Source organism: Musa acuminata, chromosome BXJ1-10 (assembly GCF_036884655.1).
Source record: "Musa acuminata AAA Group cultivar baxijiao chromosome BXJ1-10, Cavendish_Baxijiao_AAA, whole genome shotgun sequence".
Classification (NCBI taxonomy): domain Eukaryota; kingdom Viridiplantae; phylum Streptophyta; class Magnoliopsida; order Zingiberales; family Musaceae; genus Musa; species Musa acuminata.
The window spans coordinates 24,331,226-24,357,105 of record NC_088336.1 but is presented as its reverse complement, the minus strand read 5'-3'; the positions used below and the strand labels follow the sequence as shown (position 1 = coordinate 24,357,105).

The 25,880-nt window shown below is 43.7% G+C and overlaps 4 protein-coding genes across 6 annotated transcripts; 1 reads left to right on the top strand and 3 right to left on the bottom strand.

Moving 5' to 3' along the window:
* Positions 1-33: 33 nt before the first annotated feature.
* On the bottom strand, positions 34-5,583 carry LOC135583459 (uncharacterized). Of its 2 annotated transcripts, none has more exons than XR_010480578.1 (4): positions 5,312-5,583; positions 3,667-3,985; positions 890-1,064; positions 34-253 (listed from the first exon to the last, which is right to left on the bottom strand). XR_010480578.1 is itself a non-coding variant. In XM_009422964.3 (4 exons), the coding sequence occupies exons 1-4, from the start codon at positions 5,454-5,456 to the stop codon at positions 216-218; spliced, it is 561 nt and encodes a 186-aa protein (XP_009421239.1). In that variant the 5' UTR covers positions 5,457-5,583; the 3' UTR covers positions 34-215. The 2 variants fall into 2 exon arrangements, 1 of the variants encoding a protein (XP_009421239.1); XM_009422964.3 differs by having other exon boundaries at positions 1,006-1,064.
* A 2,594-nt stretch (positions 5,584-8,177) lies between these two features.
* On the top strand, positions 8,178-11,474 carry LOC135595639 (NDR1/HIN1-like protein 6). Its single transcript, XM_065086874.1, has 2 exons — positions 8,178-9,435; positions 11,337-11,474. The coding sequence occupies exons 1-2, from the start codon at positions 8,675-8,677 to the stop codon at positions 11,350-11,352; spliced, it is 777 nt and encodes a 258-aa protein (XP_064942946.1). The 5' UTR covers positions 8,178-8,674; the 3' UTR covers positions 11,353-11,474.
* A 2,197-nt stretch (positions 11,475-13,671) lies between these two features.
* Positions 13,672-15,639, bottom strand: LOC135583453 (pathogenesis-related genes transcriptional activator PTI6-like). Of its 2 annotated transcripts, none has more exons than XM_065086872.1 (2): positions 15,152-15,639; positions 13,672-14,906 (listed from the first exon to the last, which is right to left on the bottom strand). In XM_065086872.1, exon 2 carries the CDS (start codon positions 14,887-14,889, stop codon positions 13,852-13,854), a length of 1,038 nt encoding a protein of 345 aa, XP_064942944.1. In that variant the 5' UTR covers positions 14,890-14,906; positions 15,152-15,639; the 3' UTR covers positions 13,672-13,851. The 2 variants fall into 2 exon arrangements, with proteins under 2 accessions (XP_064942944.1, XP_064942945.1); XM_065086873.1 differs by having other exon boundaries at positions 15,248-15,639.
* A 4,115-nt stretch (positions 15,640-19,754) lies between these two features.
* On the bottom strand, positions 19,755-20,371 carry LOC104000828 (arabinogalactan protein 41-like). Its single transcript, XM_009422968.3, has 2 exons — positions 20,125-20,371; positions 19,755-20,042 (listed from the first exon to the last, which is right to left on the bottom strand). The coding sequence occupies exons 1-2, from the start codon at positions 20,246-20,248 to the stop codon at positions 19,936-19,938; spliced, it is 231 nt and encodes a 76-aa protein (XP_009421243.2). The 5' UTR covers positions 20,249-20,371; the 3' UTR covers positions 19,755-19,935.
* Positions 20,372-25,880: the final 5,509 nt, after the last annotated feature.

Genomic DNA, 25,880 nt, shown 5'->3' with positions numbered 1-25,880 from the left:
CCCTACGCTTACGCTTATAAATCATCACAAAACTCGAGGAAGCATCTGCAACAATTTAAACCGAGTTATTTGATTACAGCCTTTACGGCAACATGTGAAATTGCATAAAGGCACACCGGAGACTGACGACAAATCAACGATCAAGAGTAGGAGACAAGTCTAATCTAGTATTGTCTATACAAGGCCGCTTTCAGGGTGCTAGTCAAACTCAAATGTCAACGATATTTCTTCACGATCCTTGTTTTAATGCCCCCTGCGAGAAACCAAAACCCTCGATGCAATTAGATTTCGTTTTTAGTAAGCAAACACGTGGCTTAGTAAAAGAAGAAACATCCATCATTAGATCAACAACCTAAACAAGCTGAGTTAGGAACTGCAAACTAAATTCTAAATTCAAAAGAGTTTTCTTTTTGTTCATGTTTGAAAAAAAAAATATCTAAATGCAGAAAAAGCCTATTGATGGTAGTTATGCCTATGGGTTAATAAAACATAACTAAAAATGATGCTATTTAATATGGGATGGGATTATATCACAACGATGAGTGAAATTTCGTAGAAACAAATAATTTATTAAAAATCTTCTCTCTTTTTATTTTCCCCAACAAGAGAACTTGAGTTATAGCATTTGCTTTGTTGTATGTCTTGGTCTGCAAAGGTGACTGTAATCGGATGGTCGGTTTTAACATGTTGCACAAGTATCTGGATAGACTAGGGACCACCAAAGTAATCCTATTTGACGTTAGCATAAAATCAATTAATTGCAGGTAGGTAGATAGGTAGATATGATCCACCTATGAATGGGTTTCTCTTCAATGCTGTATGTCATACTACTACCTACTGCTCTCATGCTAAAGCCAACTAATCTTGTAACTAATGCATATTCATTTACCTGAATGATCCTTTCCTGAAACTTCCAGAAGCACAGATGCATATTCATTTTTAAAGCGCAATTTTAGCTTCAGTTTTCACTCGGATATGTTCCAAAACGTAAAGTAAATGACTGACCGTCTACTTCCGCAAACCGAACTTCCTTCACCATGTCAGCAGCAGCACGATACTCGAACCTGCCATTCGCAACAACCAAATTACTGTATGCATATTAAACAAAGAAAAATTAGAGGGAAAAGCAAGTTTTTCTCAAGGTCCATTTAACCTGAATTTTCAAAGAATATCTAATATGAGCTCTGTGATAAAGTAGAACACTTGGTAAACAATGATCGTTTCGCTTGACTTCACAGTCTAGAATGTTAACCAGTGGCTTTTAAAAAGACATGCCAGAAGACAAACATATAAAAAAAATTCAAATGTCTGCCGATAAAGAGGATAAAAAGTTGTCATTTGTGAAACGCGAAAACTCAAAACAGGGGAAGAAAACTAAAAACAACCATACAAATGAAAACAAAAGAAACGAGAAATAATGTGCACCGACGGACTGATAGCTTGCATGCATAGTAAACTATTAAACAGTATCCTTTCTAAGATCTCTGGACCCTTGTTTTCTGAATGTGAACACTCTTATCATCGTCTTCAATACCAAATTTCTCTCTCATTTCCATTATGAATTTGGAACCAGTATAGAAGTCTAACTAGTTATTCTATTGTAATGTAGATGGGTTATTAGAACTCTTTCAAGGTAACATTGGTAATAAAATCTTGGCAGAGGAGATGAGAGCCACAGTCTTTAAGTCATCTTCCTTTCCTACTCCACGCACAACAATTCTGCTGATATTCACAGGAAGTTTTATGTGAGGGTACAACAATTCTGTTGATATCCCCACAAAGTTTTATGTGACAGCATGAGATTCACCATGTTATAGAAGTATATCACATTGCAAAGCTCGATGTGTCAGATTCTAATGGGAAAAAGTACCTCGGAACTTTTCTGAAATCACAGCATCTAGTAGAAGGGTACCTTGTTTAACTATGAGAAATTTTTGAGGAAATGTTCAAACCTGATGGCCTAAACATCAACAGGTTAATGGCACCACTATTCAAACTTAGACATTAAAGCAAATATAAGTTAAGTTGTTCCTCTAAACTAGAAGCAAACGGTCCACATGCAATTTACCCCCCTACTACAAGAAAGCAAGGTGATCACCGAGTGCATATGCAACTTCACAACATTGCCACTGTCTACTCTTGGGATGAGGATCTCATTGTCCCTTTGTAGGCCTTGATCATCAAAATTAGGCAAGATTAGCTACTAATAATATATTACTTTGGCCAATGCCATGTAGATGCCTGATGACCGACCAAATTAAACAGTTCAGGAGAAGAGCATTCCCTCAGAACTTGTGTTCCTAATTTCTCCTTGCCAAATAGGCCTTTAGTAGAAGTAAATCTACAGTCCATAAACCATCTACATCTTCAAAAATATGCTCACAAAGAAAACTGTTGGTGGGTTTAGAGCAGGTTCCAAATCAAGAATTTGTCCAATGCTAAACATGCAAAGGAGTTGGCCTCTTTTTGTGTAATTTCCAAGTAGAAGGAACATTTAGTTGCCAACTCTATCCCCTTGCCAAAGGCCAACAAAGATTATATTAAGATTTGAAACATTGATTACCTTATTTTATTGCCATGAAAGATATAAAAGACAAACCTGATAAACAATGTGCCTTCATTCTAGTTTGCACAACCACATTGGATGTGACTAAGGACAACTACATCAACAACAAAAACAATAATTTTGTCTGCACATATCCATAGTTCGAAGTCTCAAGTACTGGACTCATGTAAGTTCCTCAGTAGACCAATACGGATCTGATTCATATCAATGTACTGACATATGATATACCAGCTGCCACCAGCGAGCGGGCCTATAGGGTTAGGGCACAGGTCTTGGGGACCCTGAATTGGAATAGCCTATAATTGACTGGTCAATGACCTGGGGATCTCCATTAAACCCAGTATTTACCACCTAGCTCATACCGGTCCAAACAGTTTTTCAAATCCAGTGTATATATTAGCTACCAGGCTGCCCTACCTATGCTGCAGATATAGAATACCAACATCAAGATATTTTCACATATCTATTTCTGAGTCATTAGTATTTGAGAAAAAGGCTAATCTAACAGTGGTGTTCTATATTGCTATCCAGAAAAAAAATTGCTTCATATAACAATACTGTAGCAGAATAGAGAAATATCATCGAAAACAATTGTGCAATATCTGATTTTTGCCATTAATCACATAAATATACATCTATATTTATTGTAAGATACACAGCTAACAACAATGTAGAATATCAATTACCAGGGTGTGGTGAAATAAAGGAAACTGGACAATATTCATTCCAACATCCATAAAAAAATGGCATGCTGTTGTAAGTCATGCTGATAAACTGGTACAAAAGGCACAAGATCACACATAATAAGAGATAAAGTTGACCTATATAATTACCAACATGGTAATCATCAGAATGCATCTGGGGATTTAATGAACTTAGAAAGTATCCGATGTTTTAATGAATCAAAATGACTGAAAGTTATGCATTAAATATCTGTGTGTCCTTCCGTGAGCAAAGAGTGAGACAAGAGAAACACATAGACACAGAAAAGAACTTGCTGAAATAGAGGAAACATGCAAGTTCAAAATAAAATCAGGAAACACAAAGTATTCTATTTTCAAAAGACAAAGTGAGCAAATTATCATTATTATCATAGTTACCTATTGGAGAAAACCACTCCAATCTCATATTCTGATCTACTTTTGGAAGCTTCAACGAGGACAGTAACAATTTCTGTTTTCCTGGTGCTGGCCATAAGACAATCATATTCACTTGGAACAATGACCGCAAAGAAGTTATCACTCAGCTTGCTCAAACATATCTTATCGATAGATGCAAGCATAATTCGTCGTTTCAATACATCAGCATCTGGATCAACAAGATAGATAGCAGAACCCGTAATCATTAATATACACCGCTTCATCTTTCCAGTGCCTGTACACTTCAAGACCTTGTCAGCAAATAGAAGTGTCTCATCTCCTGCATAAGTCGAAGTTCTTCACATGAGTGAGACACGACATTCTACTTGCCTTGGTGTAAAAACTAACAGAGTAAGCTATTCATGTAGGAACCAGTTGGAAACTGTTATTAGAACTTTAACTAGTATAATTAGTTTAGTTAAGCTATTCACATAGAAACCAGTTGGAAACAGTCATAAGAACTTTAATTAGTATTATTAGTTTATCTAAAAAAAAATCTTGCTTTCAATACCTGTTGACCACTCCATTAAGGAACCCGGTCGGCATGATCATGAACAATCGAACAAGATATTCATATTCCTATTGCTTCTGTTTGATGCTCGACTAAAAAAGCAAAGTTTGCGGGCACTCATTTTATTATCCTATAATGAGACAAATGTTATGAAAATGATATAACCACTTCTTTTTGTTGAAGAAAAAGGTGGGAAGATCCCACCTTCTCTCTATATATGAATAAAAATAAGGATTAAATGTCACTAAAATCAAACAATGATCTCAGATATCGAAGATGTAATGCTCAAACCTAGAGAACAATAGAACAGGAGAACCCATATAGAAACAAAATTCACACCCCCAAATATCCTTGATGTAGTTAATGGTCGGTGGTCATCACATCCTCGATGGATATTAGATCTTTCGGAATCACATGGAAAAACTTTCTTGATCTTATTTGTACTTGTAATACCTTTACTGACCAAGAAATGTCGGAAAAATAACCCATAACTCAATATCTTGAAGTATCGTACCCTCGATCTTTGTAGTTCTTCATCGTAAGTACCCTTGCCCGAATCTCATTCCAAGAATTCATCAACCGCCACCGCCACCGCCACCATCGCCATTTCCCAAGAAATTCCTAGTTCAAATCACCTATCCCTTCTTTCTCCTTCAAGAACTACTCCCCAGTAAACCTTGCCAAGAAAATATTGCTCGATCGCTTGCGTACTACTTGCTCCAAGAACCACGCTTCAAGAACCGCACTCCTTCAAGAACTACTCCCCAGTAAACCTTGCCAAGAAAATCTTGCTTGATTGCTTGCGTACTACTTGCTCCAAGAACCACGCTTCAAGAACCGCACTCCTTCGAGAACTCCAATCAACCAGATCGATTGCTTATTACTTGCTCCAAAACCGAGCCAAGAAAATCTAGTTGTAGTGCTACCGATTCTCTTCACAATCCATGTAGACCCAACAAAGAAACGCAAACAACCAAAAATGAAACCCATCCCCTGGGAGAGAAACTAGATGCTTGTTCCTTCTGCACGGAAGACAAGACGAGATTCCGGAGGAAGATCAACCAGAGAGAGAGAGAGAGAGAGAGAGAGAATAACCTTGCTTGGACAAGATGGCGGAGAGGAAGGGGTCGGAGGGGACGTCGAGGTAATCACCCTTGACGTCCCGGCGGAAGGAGGCTCCGCGGCGGGCCTTCACCCCCATGAACGGCCTCGGAGGTCGAGAAGCAGCTTCCCCTTCCATTGCCCGAGCGAAGAATAGATGGAAAGAGGCGTCCGTCTGCTTGTTCTTGTGACTTCCTGCCTCTTTCAAATTCTTTATTATTCATCGTCGCCATGCTCGTCACGCCACGCCATTCCCCGGGCGTCACTGTTGCGTGTACCTACTCTCATTTCGTGCTCTGTGGGCGTGCATTTCTACAAACATCTGAGGGACGGTTTTGCCACTTGGGTGATGCCGGAGAGGGCGAATCCGTAACTTCACATTTTATGGATACATATCTTATTTAGTACATACACATATAAATATTGCATCAAACTTATCCTAAATTCTTGATTGATGCATCGATCGCAATCCCAACCCTTCGTTTCGGTCTTCTGCGATTGATTTAGTAGGTCCAATGATGCCTTGTGGGTGCAAGAAATGATGACGGTGCTGATGCAGACGTGTCGCCGGACGCGTGCCTTTTGGGTGGAATCCACCACCACCCCAGCAATCCCTGCCGTTAACAGCTGATCAATCCCGAATCATTATGTCACATCACCAGTAATAATCACGTGAGACGATGAAATTTATTTTGGTGTATCTTTTGTGATCAATAATTGGTTTAACTTAAGTTCGGGTTCGACTCGATAGTTTCAGAGGCTTAACGATTTGGCTCCGTAAACAATTGATCAGACCAATCCTCAATCAGAACATTATAACTAAGCTCCCTCTTCCTCCATCATTGTGTCATGATTTGAGTTTAGTCCTCCGATCTCCAGCTAACTAAGCTGTCCTTGTATCATCATCATTATTATTGTTATCATCATCATCATCATCATCATTATCACAACTTTGTCAGATCTTTCTTACTCTCAAAAACGTTTTTGGGAATATGTAGTACGTTCATCGTCTAAAACGATAATTCCTCGTGAGCCTATGAGCCATATCAATGATCGACCGACTAAATGATCCCTTATCAAATTAGCGTTAGAATGAGAGCCCGAAGCCTGCACCTCGACCGAACAAATTCGCTCCCGAATCGTACACCTTGATTACGAGCCCTTATCAACTAACGTCAACAGTGTCGGTTGTGAAAGCCCAACTTTTTTATTTCTTTTCTCGTGCCAACCTAACAGTGTCAGAGTGAATAGAAAAATACATGATAATTTTTAAATTGATTCAACACTGAACCATATAGAAAATTTGGAAAAACTCAACACTGAGCCATTCAATTAAGTTATTTGTGTCCGTCTTCTAGTAGTCATTGCGTTGGTAATGAATGCCGAACTATTGGTTTCTTCCTTACCCCGTGCTGCACACCTATAAATCTAAAGTTCCATGAAACACGGCTCCTTTGTCCTTCCTAATATTCTCTTTCTTAAGGTCGTGCTTTTACTTTCTTTGGAACATAAACAAAACTTCGTCGATTAGAAAAAAACAAGGAACAATATTCCTCCAAGCTTAACTCGATCGACATGTTGGATAAGTTGAATGGGTCAAACTTATGATATTTAGTGTGTCGAGATATATTTATGCACCTCTTTTATAATGAGCGCTTAGGATTATTGTATTTGTTCGTCATACAATTCATGCAGTAATGGAGGCATAGAGTTTAATCGTAACTGTTATTAGCTTGTGTTAGACCCGGGATTGCACAATCATTCTTCACATGACATTCATCGAGCAAGTGTAGCCCATTGTGTTAGATTTTATGATCTTTTTATAATCAGATAAGATATATAACTAATTGAGTTCTGTTGAAATATTTTAATGATCTATCACATGGAGCTGATGTGTCCTTCATGTGGAGTTGGCGAATTAACCAAGTGGCTCCGATGTGTCAATCACATGGAGCTCATGTGTCTTCCACGTGGAGTTCTAACGTGTTGGCCAGGTGACTCTAACGTGTTAGACATACGGTTCTTAAAGCTGATCTGTCATACACGTGGATTTGACATGTCGACCACGTGGATCTCACCGGAGCTGACATGTCAAGCGTGTGACGCTGATCAGCTACGTTATTTTTACCTCAACAGCAATAAGGAAAGAGAACACAACGACAGCAATAACGAAATGTCGCAACATTCCACCACCTCAACATCACAGACTTATCTGTGAGGCCAACCTCCTCTAACAGTGTCTGCGTTGTTGGTGTGGTCCATCGTCTCCAGGGAACGGACCTGCCATCTGCCGTAACAGCGAGATCCCATCCTCCTCTCGCGCTGGGATTGGACGTGAGACCACAATATACAATGCTTTCCATGTAACACCACTCGGACATGCAGTGGTGGTCCTCCTAATGTTCTTGTAGCTTGTTGATCCTTCTCGGCGCCGCTGCTGGGTTGCAGGAAGAGGACAAGCGAGGAGGGCGACGTGATCATGTGGGAGAACATGGAGCCTCTACTCCGCCAATGAATGTGTTATTATATATGTGTATGTATATATATATGTACACACATACTACAAGCACTAGCTTGACATAAAGAGCTGCAACCGGTGGTTTCATGTGAGAATTGTTTTTGTGATAGCTGTCTAAGTAATATGGTCTATTACGTAAGATCAAATCGATCGATTGGACCCCGCAACGCTGAAGACCTGTATCAATTAACAGCCGACAGCATGCAATTAGGCGGGAATTGGGCTATCCATCACCGACAAGATACGTGGGCCCATCCCATGACCCATAACCCAATCCTGGACGACCACGTCACCTCCTTCACGGCGCGGCACGTGCGTTTAAGTCGCCCCTCTCCGCCTCCTCCTTCTCTTTCCCACGATTCTCTCCTCTCGCCTCACTCAATACTGCAGGCGTAGCATCCTCGGCGGAGAGGGACTGCTTCCGGTCCCGTCCGTCCGATCGTCGTGACTGGGCGAGTGCACGAATCTCAAGAGGACGGTCTCCCGGCATTCGTATGACCTGAGAGACACCGTGCGCGCTCTTCTTCCTCCTCCTCCGCCGCCGCTGTCTCAATTCCCACGTCGTTTACGTGTGTGTTAATCCTGTTTCGGCTCTGTCCCAAATCTCAAAGTTCTACCTCGTTGAATCTCCGCCGTTGGATCGTTTATTTGTTGAATCTCATTGTCCGAAAAATTCTCCCTTCTCAATCTATTTTTTCGCATTATTTGTTTGCTGAATTATTATTCCCCCTCCAATTATACCTTTTGAATGAATTCCATAATTTTTTTGATTTTTGTTGAATATATGTTGATTTTTTCTTGAAAAAATCGAAGAGGAAGAGAATAATAAGTAAAATTAAATGGCGGAAGAGAAGCCGACCTCGAAGCCGGCGTTGCAGAGACCCCCGGGATACCGCGACCCAGCGGCGGCGGCGCCGGGCGTACCGAGGCCGCCACCACGGCGGCAGCCGCTGCCACCGTCTTTCCGCCGCCCCGGAAAGCCGCTGCCTCGCCACCGCCGCCCCCGGCGCTCCTGCTGCTGCCGCATTTGCTGCTGGGCCTCCGCGGTGGCCCTCGTCGCGGCCGCCCTCTTCGCGGTCGCCACAGCGCTCGCCTACCTCTGGTTCCAGCCGCACCTCCCCTCCTTCCGCCTCGCGTACCTCAATGCCACCCAGCTCCGCGTTGCCGCAAGGCCCGACGGCACCTTCCTCGACGTGGCCACCCACGTCGGGATCCTCGCCACGAACCCCAATGGAAGGCTCGTCCTCGAGTACGGGGATGGGGAGGCGCGGATCGCGGTGGCGGACGACGACGGCGACGTTGCGGTGGGAACGGCGGCGATCGCTGGGTTTGAGCAGGGGAGGAGGAACCGGACGCTGGTGCGGTTCGCGTCGGCGGTGAAGGGGGTGGCGGTGGACGAGGTGGCCGGGGCGAGGATCCGGGCGGGGTTTCGGAGCAAGGAGGTACGATTCTTGGTGGATGTGAGGACGAGGTTGGGAGTCAGAGTAGGCGGTAAGATCACGGGGAAGGTGCCGATCCGGGTGGGATGCGACCCGGTGAGCTTAAAGCAAGGGGTGAGCGGTGGTACACTGCCGAAATGCCGGTTCTACTTTCTTAGATGGTATGCTCTCTGCTCCTATTTACTATTTCTTCTTACATTTTTAAGTGGATTATTGAGTTTAGGAAGTCCTTGTGCTGCAAATTTTACATTCGATTGGTTTTCATCTCCTTACAATTAGTTGACTTTTATCAGTTCTGATGCTTGACATGTAAAACCTAGAACAAATTTGCCATGTTATTTTTATGCTTTACGTGCTTTTATTTGTGGTTATTTTAAGGGATGTTAAATTAAAAAGGAATATTACCTTTGTTATAATGAGATTTTTCTTAGGAAATTGATAAATATCATTGAGAAATCATATTCAACATGTTAGCCACAACATCAATTCATTTGGTTTTGTTGCTATTGGTTTTTTAAGATGGCTAGTAAGGTTGTGTTCAATTTGAGACTAAAAAGAAAAAGTGGCCAGTGCACAACCTTCCCACTTCTACAAGATCGGGTAAGGATCAATGTGAATTTTTGTGCCGAATTCTAGTCACTTAAATAAGACACAGGTTTACCCTCAACTTGTGCCGAATTCTTAGCCAAAAACTTCTGCATTATTTTGTATATCGAATCTTGAATGAAAGACTAGAGAAGTATGGTTTGATCAGAGCTTTCATGTTCCTTAGGTTGCACATGGTTCTGGTGCCTGGCATGATAGATAATTTCCATGTTTGATCAATCTGGCAATGGAACCACATTTTTGTTGATAAGCCTCGGTGTTTTTAGTGAAATTTATTGAAACTACTTATATTGCTAGCATTATTTCTTAAGAAATTCATTGGCATATACATAGTTCCGATGTCCTTATTCTTCACAATATTCTAATATGCTAGTGAGTTCCTCTTTTACCGTTATCTCCTGGTGGGTAGATCTCAAACTGGTAATAGGACTGTTCTGGATTCTTGCTATCATCGTCGAATCGTTGGACTTTGATTGGAGCAGTACAATGATTATTAGGTATGAGGTCCATTACGAGTAAGGATGCCTCATAGCAAGTGACATTATAAATGTAAAAACAAGTCTTCTATGGTAATATGTGTGATTCCAGGCTGACCATGGATGCCTTTTTTGGGAACCTTTTTCGCAATGACTTAGTTACATTTACGGAACCTTTTCTAGGGTCCATTTTGGTTTATAATATTTGCTGAATGAATTCTTTCTGTTAGGAACGGACTGATTAGTAATATTCCATCGATGCTTATCTACCTACCTAAAAGCATATTCGAAGATGAAATTCTTGTAATTGCAAAGAACTTCATATGTTGTTCAACTTATTCTATTGGACTTGGAATGAGTAATCAGAGAATTTAGTTATGGAGCCTTGGCCTGGCCAAATATCAAAAATAAGCATGTGCTGTGGTAGTGTGTTCCTTTCATAGGCCCCCCGCGGAATCTAAGAAATGGACAGTGTTGATGATTGACCTCGCACCGATCTCAACAAGGCATGGTCTTGCTGGTAGAATTTGATTCTTTTGTTTTATTATAGTATTGCACTATCTTTTGTTTGATCAGGATTGCACTAATTTTGTTACGCGGGCAAGGGGGTCCGAGGAAGATAATATATTCTAACGATGTTTTTCTACAATTTGGATAGAAATATTACCGGCAGAAAATGTGTAAGATCATTTGGCACACTCACATTTGATGGCAAAATGCTGTTAGTTCATGTCCAATTTACTGGCAAACCTACTGTCCTGGTTGAGCAGGTAAGGAATATAGATTAGTCTTGTGCTAGCATCAATTGTCGGTGGGTTCCGTTTCGTCTGCTCTGTTAATCTTATTTTCAGCTCTTCTGTGTCCTTTATATTCTCAAAATTTTGAACCTTGGATCGTTCATGTACTATTCATAGATCAAATTTGATGAGCATTGCATTCTACTGAGAGGTGATAACATTCTTCTTGTCTGACAATTTCAGGATTAATCTACGTTGAGACGGTTTCCGAGTTGTATGCTTGAAGGAGATGGCATTAGCTGTTGCTGTAAATTGAATTCATATTTGTTTTCCGTTTGTAAGCATTATTAGTAAGGGAATCATCTTTGGGTTTGGCTTCAACCTCTCAAATTCACATCGAGCTCATACTGTATCTTCATAAAAAAGGTTTTCATTTACACAGACGATCACCGAATACTTTCTGTAAGGGACACTTCGACTTAATATCGTGGATCAATTTGTGTTCTGAATAAGAAGCTGCTGTAATTTGTTTATGAGATAATGATGGGAATGAGAAAACATTCTCTAAGATGGTTCCATTAATCATGAGCGTGACATCTGACCACATCGGTGGGAAATAATGTGTGTATGAAAGTGTTTGCTAGCTACTCTTATTGGGGGAAGGTGTACTACTCTGGAGGACCCTGTGATATCCAATGATGTTTGATTTCGCCAGAATTCTTGCTCTGGTTTATATGTAGAGAAGCTTTTGTCATCATGCAGAATGCATTAGACTTTCTACCTGCTCGAATCATGTTGGACACTGCGCATGATATGTGCTCCTTTCACGCCCTGACAGAGTAATGATTCACAAGCCATGTCGTGGGACGGACAAGGGCGAAGAGCAGCACCACCATGGAAAAAGCTTCGAGAGGCACGGTGGATGGTCTGATGCAGCATGATCGAAGATATTGGCTGCCTCCATGTCGATATGTATGCAGTCTTGAAGAAGGCAAGACATGGTTGCTGCTGGCATTAGATTTGGTGTGTGTTTCGACACCACTGAGATGCTTCACAGTCGGTGTTACTGTACTTGTTGCTCCTTAACGTCAGATCAAACGTACGGGAATTGGGTGTTCCATAGCTATCTCCACTGTGCGATGGTCCCTCACATTAGATTCCCTCGATACATTGTGGAAGGAACTACATCGATGGACATCAGCATGGCGTCCTCTCCTTTTGTGCTCCATTGACTTGGTCATGTTAAAGTCAACATGTCAAGGCTGAAAGTAATCGGTTGATGTCATTGATTACGTGAGACATTAAATTTCTCGGAGAAAGCAGAGTGGTCTCTCCTACGAGTTAGGGTATAGTTATTGCCGGTGGTCAACGTACAAAGCTTCCTTATCCATTCGCTGCCATTCGCGTTCTCACTGATAGCACAAACTTGCCGGGTGCTATAGAAAGCCAAGCAACCACAAAACCTGAGCACTCCTCCATCGGCAGTAGCAAAGGAGGGGTAATTAATTGCTTGGGAGGGGGAAAGAAGGCAACACTGCAAGACATGCGTGTAACGTTACAGGCTATGCATGCCTGGGACACGTGGAGGATCTAATGGTAAGATTCTGGCATTATTGAGCCTTTCATAAATTAGTAACAAATATGGCTCTTATATAGACGGTGCGAACTGAGCCATGTCTCTTATCTCTGTAGCTCTCCACATAAATTATGGCTCTCAAACAGTGAACACTGTGTTCTTTGCAGGATTTGGAGGCACCCGAATCCAATGTCCTGTTACATTTAACTCCCTATTATTCTACCATATCCATCAGAAAGAATCCCTGAGAGAAGTCAGTCCCTTTGAATATTAAACATAGACCTACTCATTACTATATCACTTTGGCATTCACATTCATGCGGCTGTCTCATCTTACGATATTGCCCAAGTTTGGAGTTCGGGCTACACGAAACTCTGAATCACCTAGCAAGTCTTGTTGGGAAGATTAGAGAGCGGTTCTTCATCTTCTTCTTCTTCTTTAGGAAGCCATACATACATGCTTTCAAGAATCTCTTTCTGGGACTTGTTGATGATTACGAGGTGTAAAATTGGACTCACTTGTTTAACTTGATATTAGCACTGCAGAGCACTCCTCTCGGTAATCGTATTGCAAACACAAATGCTTCATTCGTTGATTTATTGGCAGACATTTAGGATTCGGTGCTTCAGTGGCTGGTCCTCGTTCATGCATGTGTTGCAAGGAGTCCAAAGTAAAAGCCATGGCAGCAGGAGTATTGATCTGCTTGTTCATTTCAAAGACAGAGACAGCAGGAGACGACGACATATAGCCTGTGGGATTCGGCCAATACAGACGCATTTGGTCCAAATTGTTGTTCTTTTCTCTGCATGTTCATTTGCTGTGGGCTCTGTATACGTGCCATTTAAGGCGCCTATATGCCGATGACCTGCCGCAACGGTGCCCACACAGTATGTTTATGTCATCTGACGGAATCGAAATTTAAAGCAGGAAGGAAAAGGATTTCACATAATCCTATTGAGTTCGATGGTTTACCAACGAATATTCCGTCCAGTAAATATAGAGCAGCGATAGGCGTTCTCGATTCCGTTTCCCCGCCGTTAAGGCACGGAGATCTTTTAGGGCAAACCATATTAACTAAATATATTAAATAGAGTACAGAATAGATGGATAGCGCAAAAAAGGCGTAGTCTTCTCTTCCGCCGCTACAAAACGGCAGATTAATCGGCGACCGCCGGACGGAGTCAGACGGCAGCGAGCGGCTCGATCGGGAATAAGTCGACGATATCTTGGAAATAATCGTCTCCTCCTTGCCACGTCGACGAGCCGAAGTCGAGGTCCGTGCCGAGGAAGATGTGGTTCAAATCGCCGGCTAATGGGCCGACCCGCGCGTCGTCGTCGAAAAGGCTTGGCTTTGTGTCTCCCAAGTCGTGGAATTCGTCGTGGAGCATCGCCTCGTCGAAGGGCAAAAGGCCGCTGAGCTGCCCCGGTAAGCTTCTCTCGGTGGTGGGCATACTGCCGCTCGCGTCGGAGTCCGTAGTTGCCGGCTGAAGCCACGGCGTCTCGGCGCCTTCCATGGACGTTGTTGTGGAGACCGCGAAGGAGGAGAAGCTGCGGAGGACGGAGGTTGGGGAGGAGAGGTTGCGAGACTCCTCGCTGGAGTCGTGCCCGCCGGAGATGGAGGTGAGGTTGCTGCTGGAGAGGCACTTCTTTGGCGGTGCGGTAGAAGCGGCGGCGGCGGCCGGGGGACGGGAGAAGTTGGTGGTGGCGTCGGGGCCACGGAGTTGGATGGCGGCTGAGTCGTACACCTTGGCGGCCTCCTCGGCGGTATCGTACGTGCCGAGCCACACCCGGACGCGCCGCAACGGGTCGCGGATCTCCGCCGCGTACTTGCCCCACGGCCGCCGGCGGACGCCGCGGAATCTGCGCTCCGCCTCGCCGCTGCTGGACGCAGCGACGGCGGGGCCGGCGGCCTTCCGCTTTCTAGCGGGCTTGCTCTTGCCGACGGCCTCAAAGCGGGCCTGGAAGCGCACCTCCTGGACGTAGCGCCGAATGCGTCGGCGGCATCCCTCGTCACCGGAGGAATCGGTGGCGTCGTAGTCGTCACAGAAGATCCTGATGGTGCTTGGTCTGGCAACGTCGGAGTGCCGGTGGTATTGGCCCCACGGGAGGGTCTTCTGGGTGACGTCGATGTGCTCCGTTCGCTTAATGGGCACCATTAACAGCGTAACGTCCATGGCTCCCAAGTAGCTGTTTTCTGTTCTATTTAAGTTTCCTCGCATCAGCTTCCTCTTCTTTCCTGTAATCAAGTCAAAAAACACACAAAGACCACGCATCATAAGAATCTAATCTCGCTTCCTATGCTGAAAGCCAAACGAAAGTATCTATCAGGGAAGGAACAGCGAGAGTGCAAAGAGGAAACAAGAACGGGAAAGAAAAGCTTTGAGATATCATGAATGGAGAAGAAGACCTGCAAAGTTCGATAGATTCCATCGAGTACAAAACTAAGAAAAACTTCATTCGAGAGAGAGGACGAGATATTACCTCAAATAGAGAGAACAGAAACGGAGAGTCTAAGCAGAGGGACAAAGAGAACGGGGGGGTTCTAAAGGGGGGTTTTTGAATAGCCAACAAGTCTACCTCAAAAAAGCAACAATGGCACAGTTTGGTTGACGGCAGCACGGCGTGGTAGTGGCAGCAGCAGCAGCAGCGGCAGTGTCAGATAGGGTGAGGGAGTAGGAAGAGAAGCGGCGGCGGCAGCACGGAGTTCAACCAGCTCTGCTCTCCGTATGTCCCAGCCACAGAGCACCACCCGAGAAGAAGATAACGTGAGAGAGAGGGAGCGAAATCAGTTTTCTTGGGTTGGTCTTCGTTTTGGGTTTGGTGTATCAGCCTTCGCTGTAGCAGCAACTGGAGAGAGAGAGAGAGAGAGAGAGAGAGAGGGGCAGAGGCGAGATCTGCAGTTTGTTTTATAAGATCCCACCACCACAGCGCTGCGTACAACGTGACACCACCACCGCCACCACCACCACCACTGCATTGGAACGAGAGCGAGGCTGCTTTCAACACTCACTGGTTCTAATTCCCTTTTTGTTTCCCATTTTGCCCATGTGATTTTTCTTCCTTAATTTCTTTGTTATTTTTCCCAGGAAAAGCCTTTATTCAAATACGGGGAAACTCCGGTAACCCACCGTAGACGGCAACAGCGTACGAGAGACACCGAGCCGCTGCGTCCGGATGGGACGCCGACGCGTAATGAATACGACTCTCCCCAATTCCTACAGCATTTCGGAACGTCGTCGTTTCAATTCCTATCATAGAACAAAAATCCACCAAGAGTGACGCACATTGGACGTGCTTGAGAGGCCCAATCGAGCCCAATTGAGATTTTGGCCTTGGCGTGCGATTAATTGTTTGATGACTCGGCCATGCAATGGGGGGAAGCGCGGCTTGCACAATTTGTCCTTTGGAGGGACCTTTCTGACCAATCTCACTGCCTCCTCCTCCTCATCTTTTTGGAGGCTTTCATGTGCTAATTACGAAGCCAAATAGCTTCGTCTTTCCCCTGTGTACTCTTTTGGATGTATCTTTTGTGCGTGCATGCCACGGAGAGGTCTCTCCTTTCTCAGAGGATCTCTGCTAAGGAGAATAAACAAGTGGAGCACGCAGGAAGGATGATGAAGGCGGACCTGTTCAAGGTTTCCGAGGCTTCTTGTGCTCCTTTTCTCTCACGTCACATCGATCCGAATGTGCTCCTGTACATACCCCATGCGGTGTCATGGATAAGATACAGTGAGTCCCACAGATCCAATGAGCAATTCATGGCCTCACGAAACAAGTGGATTCTGCTGACGTGATCTTTGGGTGTTTGTCTTTGATGAAAATAAACAATCTAAGATTATATTGCTTATTTTTTATCGACAATAAATGTTACAAATCCTAAAATTCGATTTAATCCAACGAAGGTGTATGTTTGGTGTCTTCCTAACGATGGGTAAACTCCGGCTTCCTAATCTACGCGAGAAAGGCATATACGTTTGATTTGGTTCTATGCAGAGGTCTCGCCAATCTATTTGGAGGTACCCACGGATAAAAGGACTTGCTATATCTTAGCATGAAAGCAAGGTTTAGGACCACCTGCGGTGATTTCTAGGAACTGTCCCTGAATCACGAAGGTTGTCCTATACAGATACATGAGATAACATGGCAATGATGGAAACTGCATATAGAGAGGGGAGCAACTCTGAGCTCCCATCAAGAAAAATAAACTATGTTCTTTAGATATGAAAATAAAGGAGATAAAGCAGTCTAATTCTTGGATGCAGTGCAGAGACAAAGGTGTGTCAAACAAAGTGTAGGACTTTGAGCGGAGTAGTGTTAATGAAGAACCAACATTTATAGTTTCTATTGGCTTTGATGTCCCCTTGCTTTGTAGCTTCCTTCTTCGAACAAGGTAAAATGGAAGTGCTTTAGGAAAGCGGAAAGCTAGGAATGGTGCTGCCGACGGTAAAGCAATCAGGCGAACACGAACGTTATCCCTTTTTCTGGTTCTCGGTCCTCGTCTACCACCATGCTTCTGTATCTGGACTGTCGGGCTGCTTTCCTTGCCTTGGTGATGACTTGGGTGACCCCCGGCAGAGGCTTTCTTCGGACAAGTACGAAGGAGCGGCTGCTTTCCTTCCCTTGGTGAAGCTCCTCCAGACAACACATTAAACCTGCACCTTGGGTTTGTCATCTTCCACCATGCATCTATCTCCTTCAGGCTTCCACGTTCAAGGTACCACCACCCCGCGGGGTATCCCAAGCAGATTAGGCTCGGAGAATAACGCCATCCCCCATAAATTCCACCAGCCAACATGATCTCATAAATAACAGGTACCAGCTAAAAAGAACACTGGAGGTGCACAGGACTATCCACAGTCACGTTTGCAGCCTTTACTTTTACTCCCCCCCTCTCTCTCTCTCTCTCTCTCTCTCTGATTTAACGGCCTGTCTTGCTTTTCTTGGGACTTGGTGAGGTTGCAGATAAGTTGAGAGCGTTCTGGGTTCATGTGATGCTCTGTACCCAAGTGTGAGGATGTCTGGAATAGACTGGACGAAAGATGATCCGAAGTCCAACACACTTCATTAGTGCTGCACATCTCCATGACTTCTCGTGTTGTAATGGTGATCACTGCATCAGATCATCATCTTCTCAGATATGGTAGTCTCGTGCTCTTATTTTCTTCTGGCATGTGATGGAAGACACTGATCAAGGTTTCTTTTGGTTCACCGATCACTGTTTTCCTCGTCACTTCTTTAATTTGGAATTTTGCTTCACGCTAAAAGCAAAAACTTAGCTTCAAACATACAGAAAGATGAGCTTTAACTGCGTCCACAGACAAGAAGAAGATGCATCTAATTGCACCTCTCGATTCTGCAGGCTTTTCCATTTTTGGTTCTTTCCCTCTCCCCGACCGCAGACAGGAGTCCGTGACAGCAGCAGCAAGCGAAGTAGTTACGCTGAAGCTCGAGCGGTAATGGTGGACAGGACTCCCTACGAAGAAGACCTCTCACTCATCCGATCTCATTCATTCATACGCCAGAGTTGGCACGTGGTAATGCTTCTGCATCCCCACCCACACGTACAAATGGAGCTTGTTCACCATTTACTGTTGCTGCCTTTCAACTGTCATCAAAAGAGGAAGAAGACGATCTTTTCCTCGTTGCAAGCATTTGACGGGAAGACACTGTTATATTTGCGTTTACGACACAAATACACGTTACTGACTCTGTTCATCAAGGCCAAAATACATGTGCGAGTCATGCAAGGCATCAGTCAGCAGCAATCAATGCCGGATGCTACCTCGTGTTCGAGCAAAGAAAAGACAGTAGCACTCACTCATCAAGTACCCAAAAATATCTTTTCCCTGTTTCCTCGACAGGATATAAGATTGAAGATTAAATTCGGTCAACGCTTTCGTGATAGATCTCACTGCATTAGCTTCGCGACCTTCCACGAACAGCTCTGATCTTTGTGTGAGGTCACATAAAGATAACTTAGGCTCCACAGTGTTGTCTCATGGCTTGCAGTACACCTTTTGTTGGGCCCCCAAAATGAGGTCTATATATAGTTCAGCAACATGGCAGATCAATCAAAGAACAAGGGATCAGATCATATATCAAGCCGGTCAAATCTTGAAGCAATGGATCATTGACCGAACCAATTGATGGGAGCAAATATTCAATAATTATATAACGAAAGAGGATGATAGGGACAGAGCAGTTGACCACAGTTTCAATTAATAATTTGTGTTCCGGATGATATATTTACCAATTTTGATCTTTTACTAAAATCATATTAAATTAATGAAAACAATGAGGGCTTAAGTATGAAGTAAATTGATATGGTGTATATAATTATTGTTTTTAATATAAAATGTATATTATTTTATTATTTAGCATATCAGAATAACATTGGTTTGATTAACATATACAAGCAATGATAATGATGTTATATTATGTTTTCTTGTTAATTATCTTTATCCTTTTATAATTTTTTTATTAATTATAGTATATGCTATATATTTTTATTAATCTATATAATATAATATTACTCTGAACTGGTCTGATCCAAATGATCACAAAACAGGAAAACTTTTATTTTCAGAAAATCATCCTCAAGTTTTGGTAATAACATATTTAATTTTGTATACGGTCGAAAAACATTTAGTTTAAATTCAAATGTTGATTTTAATATTAAACATTTAGTTTTTTATTTTCGAAACGCAATTTTAACCAAACAAATTTTGATTTATTGGATCTGATAATTCTAAAAAGATGATGACGTTAGAAATTAGAAATGGCTGAGAGTTAAATCACTGATTAATCATATTTTGTGAATTTATTTTCAGAATGTTACTTTTCTTATTAATAACTTTGAGGACGTTCGAATCGATTTACGGTTATATATTTTAGATCACATAAATCTAAATTAATGAAATTAATAGATAAATTAATGAAACTAATTTTGAGCTTGATAGGAGGAAATTAAATCATCCAAAGTTTGAGTTCAAGCATTTTGGATCGCACATTCTCGAGGTATTAAATCAATGAGTCGATTATAGTATTCGGATCATGACGATCACATTTGGATTAAGTCAAGGAATTCTCAAGAACAAGCATCGAGGCGATAAGAATATACTAAAACACAGAGAAGGAATTACGACAAAGCAACGTCAAAGAATCCTTAAAAATCTACGACCAGCGAATACCGATCCAACTACACTCTGCACCACAATACAATTTTAGACAAGCCTCACTACGCCCTCATCCACTCCATGGAGATCTTAGAAGAGCCCCCATGTGGAGGATGCATCCGCAGCATGAATCAGGTAGGTGACGGCCAACGCCACCAGCATCAGCGCGTAGGCAACGCCTTGGTCGATCGACGTTCCTGCAAACAAGACCAAGATTGAATTCATATGTCGACCAAGAAATCTACAGAAAGATGTGTGTGATGAGGTGATGAGGCTGACCATCGCTCGTGGGGGCCGGAGCCGGAGCCGGAGCCTGGGCTTGTGCGGCGGGGAGGAGGATGCCGAGAAAGATTGCCACGAAGGCCACCAAAGCGAGACCCACCCAAGAACGAGAAGAAGCCATGTGTTACGTCTGCGTACTTATAGCGACGAGGACGAACACCTCTGTCTTCTCTCTCCCTCTAACTTATAACAGTGTTTGGGGAGCGAAGAGACTCGGAGGAAAGGAAGGGGCCGTTGATCTCTAACTCGGTCGAGTTAAGGAGACAGCGGCGTTCGCGAATTTATAGGATAGTATTGGACCGGGGGAAGGGATCCGCGAGCGACTACCACAACAGGGTTCTTTAAAAATGACCAACCACAGGATGCCACGAAGACCCAGCGGGCCCAAAAATCACGACGTGGATCGAATCGGTTGGATCTCGTCGGTGCTCGCCGTGCGCGAGACATAAGAAGAAGAAAGTCCATCTCTTTCCCTTTCTCGCTCGTAGGTCCCGCCCATGTGAAACTTTGGGCCCTGCTGCCAGACTGGAGCGTTTTCCAGCTCCGACGGGTCCCACTTGCATACCGGCGCATCTCTGTCTTCCACATACATATATAACTTGAAATCAAAAGGGCAATTTAAAGCCTCTGCGTAATAAAAGATCGCCACGCTAAAGCTCCGTCGAATTGATTTAACTAAACCGAGCTTCAAATCGATTTGACGGGTCATCGAGCTATCATCCACGCCCGAGCCTAAAGGACCCGACAGGACTGACAGCCCCAAGTGAGTCGTGAGAAATTGGATTCCTTCGTCACACGTTCAATTCAAAATTCGAATCCTATCTGATCCAACAGCGAGTCGTGGGACTCTCGATCTCAACTTAAACGGGCGACCAAGCAAGAGGAGGAGGGGCCCGTGGTCTCGTTTGTAGGAGTCTCATCACGAGACACCCGAGGCAGTCAGAGATGGTCGAAGACCAACCCGCTATTCCTAGTTGACGTCTTTGACGAGGAGGTAATTTTGTGATGAATTAATCGTTCTTTTCGTGATACAATCTCATCATCGTGACACTCAAATCGGTTCCTAAGCCTTAAAGCTTCGACTTTAATTGCATGAAGGGTGGAGAGTTGCGACTACAAGATGGATATTATTTTGGGAAAATGGTCTCAGCGTTATCGATAATGCAATTGATAATTTATTCATAATTTAATACATGCAAGACAATGATTCGTGCCCAGTTGTAATTTGCTGGAACAGTAACGATTTGATGAATAATTGAAAGATGATCTGGATCATAATAGGATGAGGATTTCCAGCTGAACTTAGTTGCCCTATGATTACCTGGGTCCAGTCTCGCCAACTGCAAGCTTCATGCGGCATGTATATCTTGGTTTCTTCCTCTTCCTCCTCCAAAAGTAAAGCTAATAATTGTTATCTATGGTAATATATATATATAAATGATTTGTCTTTCCACTCGTCACCCACCACTTCAGGAACGCCGGTGCTTCCCTTTCCAGATTGACTCACGGCTCATTTACTTCGACTCTTTCGGTTTTGCTACATGTGGGCGACACCACGCCTGAGAAAGGATCGCAAAAAGCATGCATGGAGAAAGGAGAGAGAGAGAGAGGGTTAGCAGGCTCACGTATCCAGAGGACACGGGTGGCACACATCCAAAGGATAAGGAGCAGCGTGCGACTGATGATGCCCTAAATTATGCAATGAAAGGCGGCAATCAGCATTCTAATGCTGAAATCACGCAGGAGAGCATGTTCTGATGGCGAGTGAGTTGATACGTCCACCACCTTTTCACTGCACACATTGTGTTTTGATTTCTGGGATATCTCTCTCATGCTTTGTTGCAACTTTACACCCAAGAACTTAACGATCGGATTCCATTCTGTCGTGCATCTCTGTGCTCACTGCATGATCACATGGGAGGAAGGCAGGACTCAGTCAAAGCATCGCCGAGAGCAGTTTACTTGGCGATTCGCCCATACACACAGCAGTTTAATTTTTTGCTTTATAGCACAGCCTGATAATTAATGCTATGTGGACAAAATGGAAAAGAAACACTAAGGAGAAAAGTCCCACCCACTATCTATGCGTTCCATGTGGTAGTTAACCTATGCGAAATCTTTAATTCATACAACACTACCAACAGGAGAAGGCAGAATCTTATTCTTTCATGGCAGAATCATCAACTTGAATAGTTTATGCTGTTCTATTGTCATCTCATTGTTGCAACTGAAGACCACTTCGATGTGCACGGTCAGCGACACGCATGACATAGGTATAACAGGGGGATTAATCTGAAGCTCATTTAGATGCACTTTGACGTTGGAAGAACATTAGGTTTAATTTAAGTGGAAACTATGGTGATAGTAAAGTTGAAACCATGTGGTGGTAGATGCATTGAGTTCTTTAATGCAAGTGCAATCAGAGATCACTTAAAACAAGGATTCTGGACCTTTCCATTCGAACTGGGTGATCATAGTAGACTTTAGATTAGCTTTTCCAGTTTCAGATGCGGTAACTCTGTTAATACGAGGCTTTCAGAGCCCTGCATGAGAATGCCCCCTCTTAGCCTGCTTCTAGGTTCTTAGCGTGAGCTTTCTTTTCGATGATGATGTTTTCTATTGTTGATGATGATGATGATGTTGCACAAATAGAAGGTTTGCAGGTTTAGCTGGGAAGCAACCAACCAAATCAGTGCACTGAAAAGAGATGTCATCCCTGAATGGGTTATTTATCGTGTAGTAGATGCATGTAATCCAGCAGATCTCTTCCCACTTACGAGTTATGAATGCATTAGTCCACCTCACTATCATTTCCATGCCGTGGAGGTCAAATGGAATTGCCGTAGTGAGTTGCCAGCAATGTCGTGGAGCTCATTTTGACCTTAATTCCGTTTCGATTACATTCAAAAATATTCGACGTCGCTCATACATGAATTCGAACTTCACACCTATCACTTGTACAACAATATATCAAGTTTTCGGATACTACCATTATGTTCCGATTCGGATATAATTTAGTTGATAATAGTAATTTTCTTGAGGACTCTTTTCTATTCAAATTCATTTAAATCACATTTGAATATCCTTCGAATACGATTCAGATTGATTTGAATGTAAAAAATGGCAGCGTGACAATACTTTCTCTCTTCAAGACGACGTATCTACCTCTATATGTTCGTAGATATAGGATGCAACATTACTGTGAAACGAAGGTGTTATTCCCTTCAATGATGAGTCCACAGGAAGGCGCCCATGGCGAAGCTCCGCTTCTGCGCGACGTCTCCCATGGCGGGCAGCCCGTACTCGGCGAGCAGTCGGTCGAGCTGCCACTCTGGCATCGCCTCGTAGTCGGCCTTGCTGTATCTCGGGTAGTGCAGCGGCATCCGGAAGTAGTGCTCGTCACAGCCGTGCTTCTTTCCCAAGCGCCCGTTCGCCTCCGGCAGCTTCCTCGCCATCGGCTCCACACGCCCACCCATCTCTCTCCCTTGCTGATTCTTCTTGCTTCTCGCTCCGTCAAACTCTCCTCGAGTTCTCCTTGACGACAGGGCTCACGCTTTTATACAAGGGAGAAGGCGAGGAGGATTCCCATGAACAAAAAGAGAGGCAATGGTTTCTCTAACACGAGTGGGGTCGAGCATTTGATTTCTTGCCCTCGTTTTCGGGTAACAACATGTCAAGGATCTGTGCGCTGGAGTCCAATGAAAGAAGTGCGGCTGGTTTGGTTGCAGGAAAAAATGATGTCTTGTTGTATGTCTTGGCACCTCTCAGCATGTGAGGGTCCTTATTCTCAGGTCAATCAATAAGGCTTGAGGTGGTAGCTTGCTATGTTACTATGTGCATATAGCTGCTCTTGTAGAAGAAGAACTCCATCGATTATGATTGCTCTATTTTTCTACAGAATCAGCAACATGCATGCATGGTGACCTTTCTTTATTCCCAGAAGAACTCCTTCTTTCCTTCTCGGCACCATCTACTCCTTGCACGACAAAGGAAGAGAAGGCCTCACGGCGGCCAATTTGACACTTGGAATCTACTTATCTAAGAGCAATTTGATGCATCTTCTGAACAACACAAATAAGTCAACCTACTTGGTTGGGAATTCCCTATCCGAACACATCAAGAATCACAGTTTTTCCCATAGGAGAAGTCCCCATTCATCTGAAATGCGCTGGGACGAATAATGTGTTGCACGCAGGAGGCGGTGTTCGCAGACAGGGGAGTTTGACGAGGAGCACTGCAAGCAATGCAGACGCCAAGACAGCCACAAATTTCAACGTTGCCTTGTCTTCCATTTGGTGGTAGCATTAACATGTTTTTGACTCTCAAATAGAACCCCAAAAGAAACCCAACTGGAAGTGGTGGCGGATGACATGGTTTCCACATCCTCGTAGATCCATTAAATCATCATGATTTAGCTCATTTAGAAATCAGGTTTTTAGTTTACGAATCTTGACGAACGAGCACGACACTTGATTACTCGTGATGACTTGACTCCTTCGCAATCGTCGTTATAAAGGATGGTCAAAGATAGCCGTATTTGTCGACATTTGAAACATAGTTATATCTGTGGCGCATGAACTAATCTTGTAAGATGAGCTCACGTAATATTATGAAGATGTTTAATGTCTCTTACATTAACACAAACCTCATGCAAATCGAGGGAAACAAGATGAAGAACTCATGACCATCCCCGCATCCGGAACTCAAAAATGCTCAGTAGTACTAGTTAGTAGAGACTAATCCACTGCATATAGATCTTCCCGGTGGCCTCGACACTCGTTTGACAGCCATGCCTATTCAACGTGGAGACGACCACAGGAACGCGCCCATGGCGTATCTGCGCTTCTGCGTGACGTCCCCCGCGACGGGCAGCCCGTACTCGGAGAGCAGGCGGTCGAGCTGCCACTCCGGCATCGCCTCGTAGTCGGCCTTGGTGTAGCTGGGGTAGTGCAGCGGCATCTGAAAGCACCCGTCACCGCAGCTCTCTTTCTTCCTCCCGTTGTGCCCATGCCCATTCATCTCCGTCACCGTCCTCCTCGCCGCCGGCTCCAAGCTCTCGCTCATCTCCCTCCTTTATGTCGACACGGCCGGCCTCTCTTCCTTTCCCTTCCACTCTGGTTCCAGTAGTTCCTTGGCAGTCCTGCGGCGAGAACGGCCTTTTATAGAGCGGAAGAAGAAAAGCTTCGGAATGTAAGGACAACCAAACGTTGGTAATGCGTGTGGCTTTTGCATTGGATCGCCCAGGGCGACCCCGTGTTAATCTGGGTTGCACAAGTAGTATGTGGCTTGGAAGAAAGTGGACACTGCGCCATTGGAGGCCAATGACGCTTGTTGGAGTGGGTTGGTTGTGGGCATAAATGATGCATGAAGTTGATATCTTAAAAGTATCTTTCACTAACACTCGCCCCGTGTGGTCACACTTCTTTGGTGAATCATGTCCTATCTATATATGATGTAATAAAAACTGATCATGATATTTTTCGAGTAGAGAGGTGATGATGATGTGTGAATCGAACTCTATTTTAGGCCAACACTATTAAGTATTTGATTCGGACATGTATAGTTGGGAAAACAGGGCCAAAAAAGAAAACAAAAAAGAAAGACAAATCCCGGTTGCGTGCATCGCAAGTACATCGCACATGCATAGGTCATATTGGTGAGAATAGATATCGTAATCAACATTTATTACCACCAAAAATGGATGTGCCAAGTCACGGTTGGGAATGTTGGTGAGGATGGCGAGCACGTGGAAG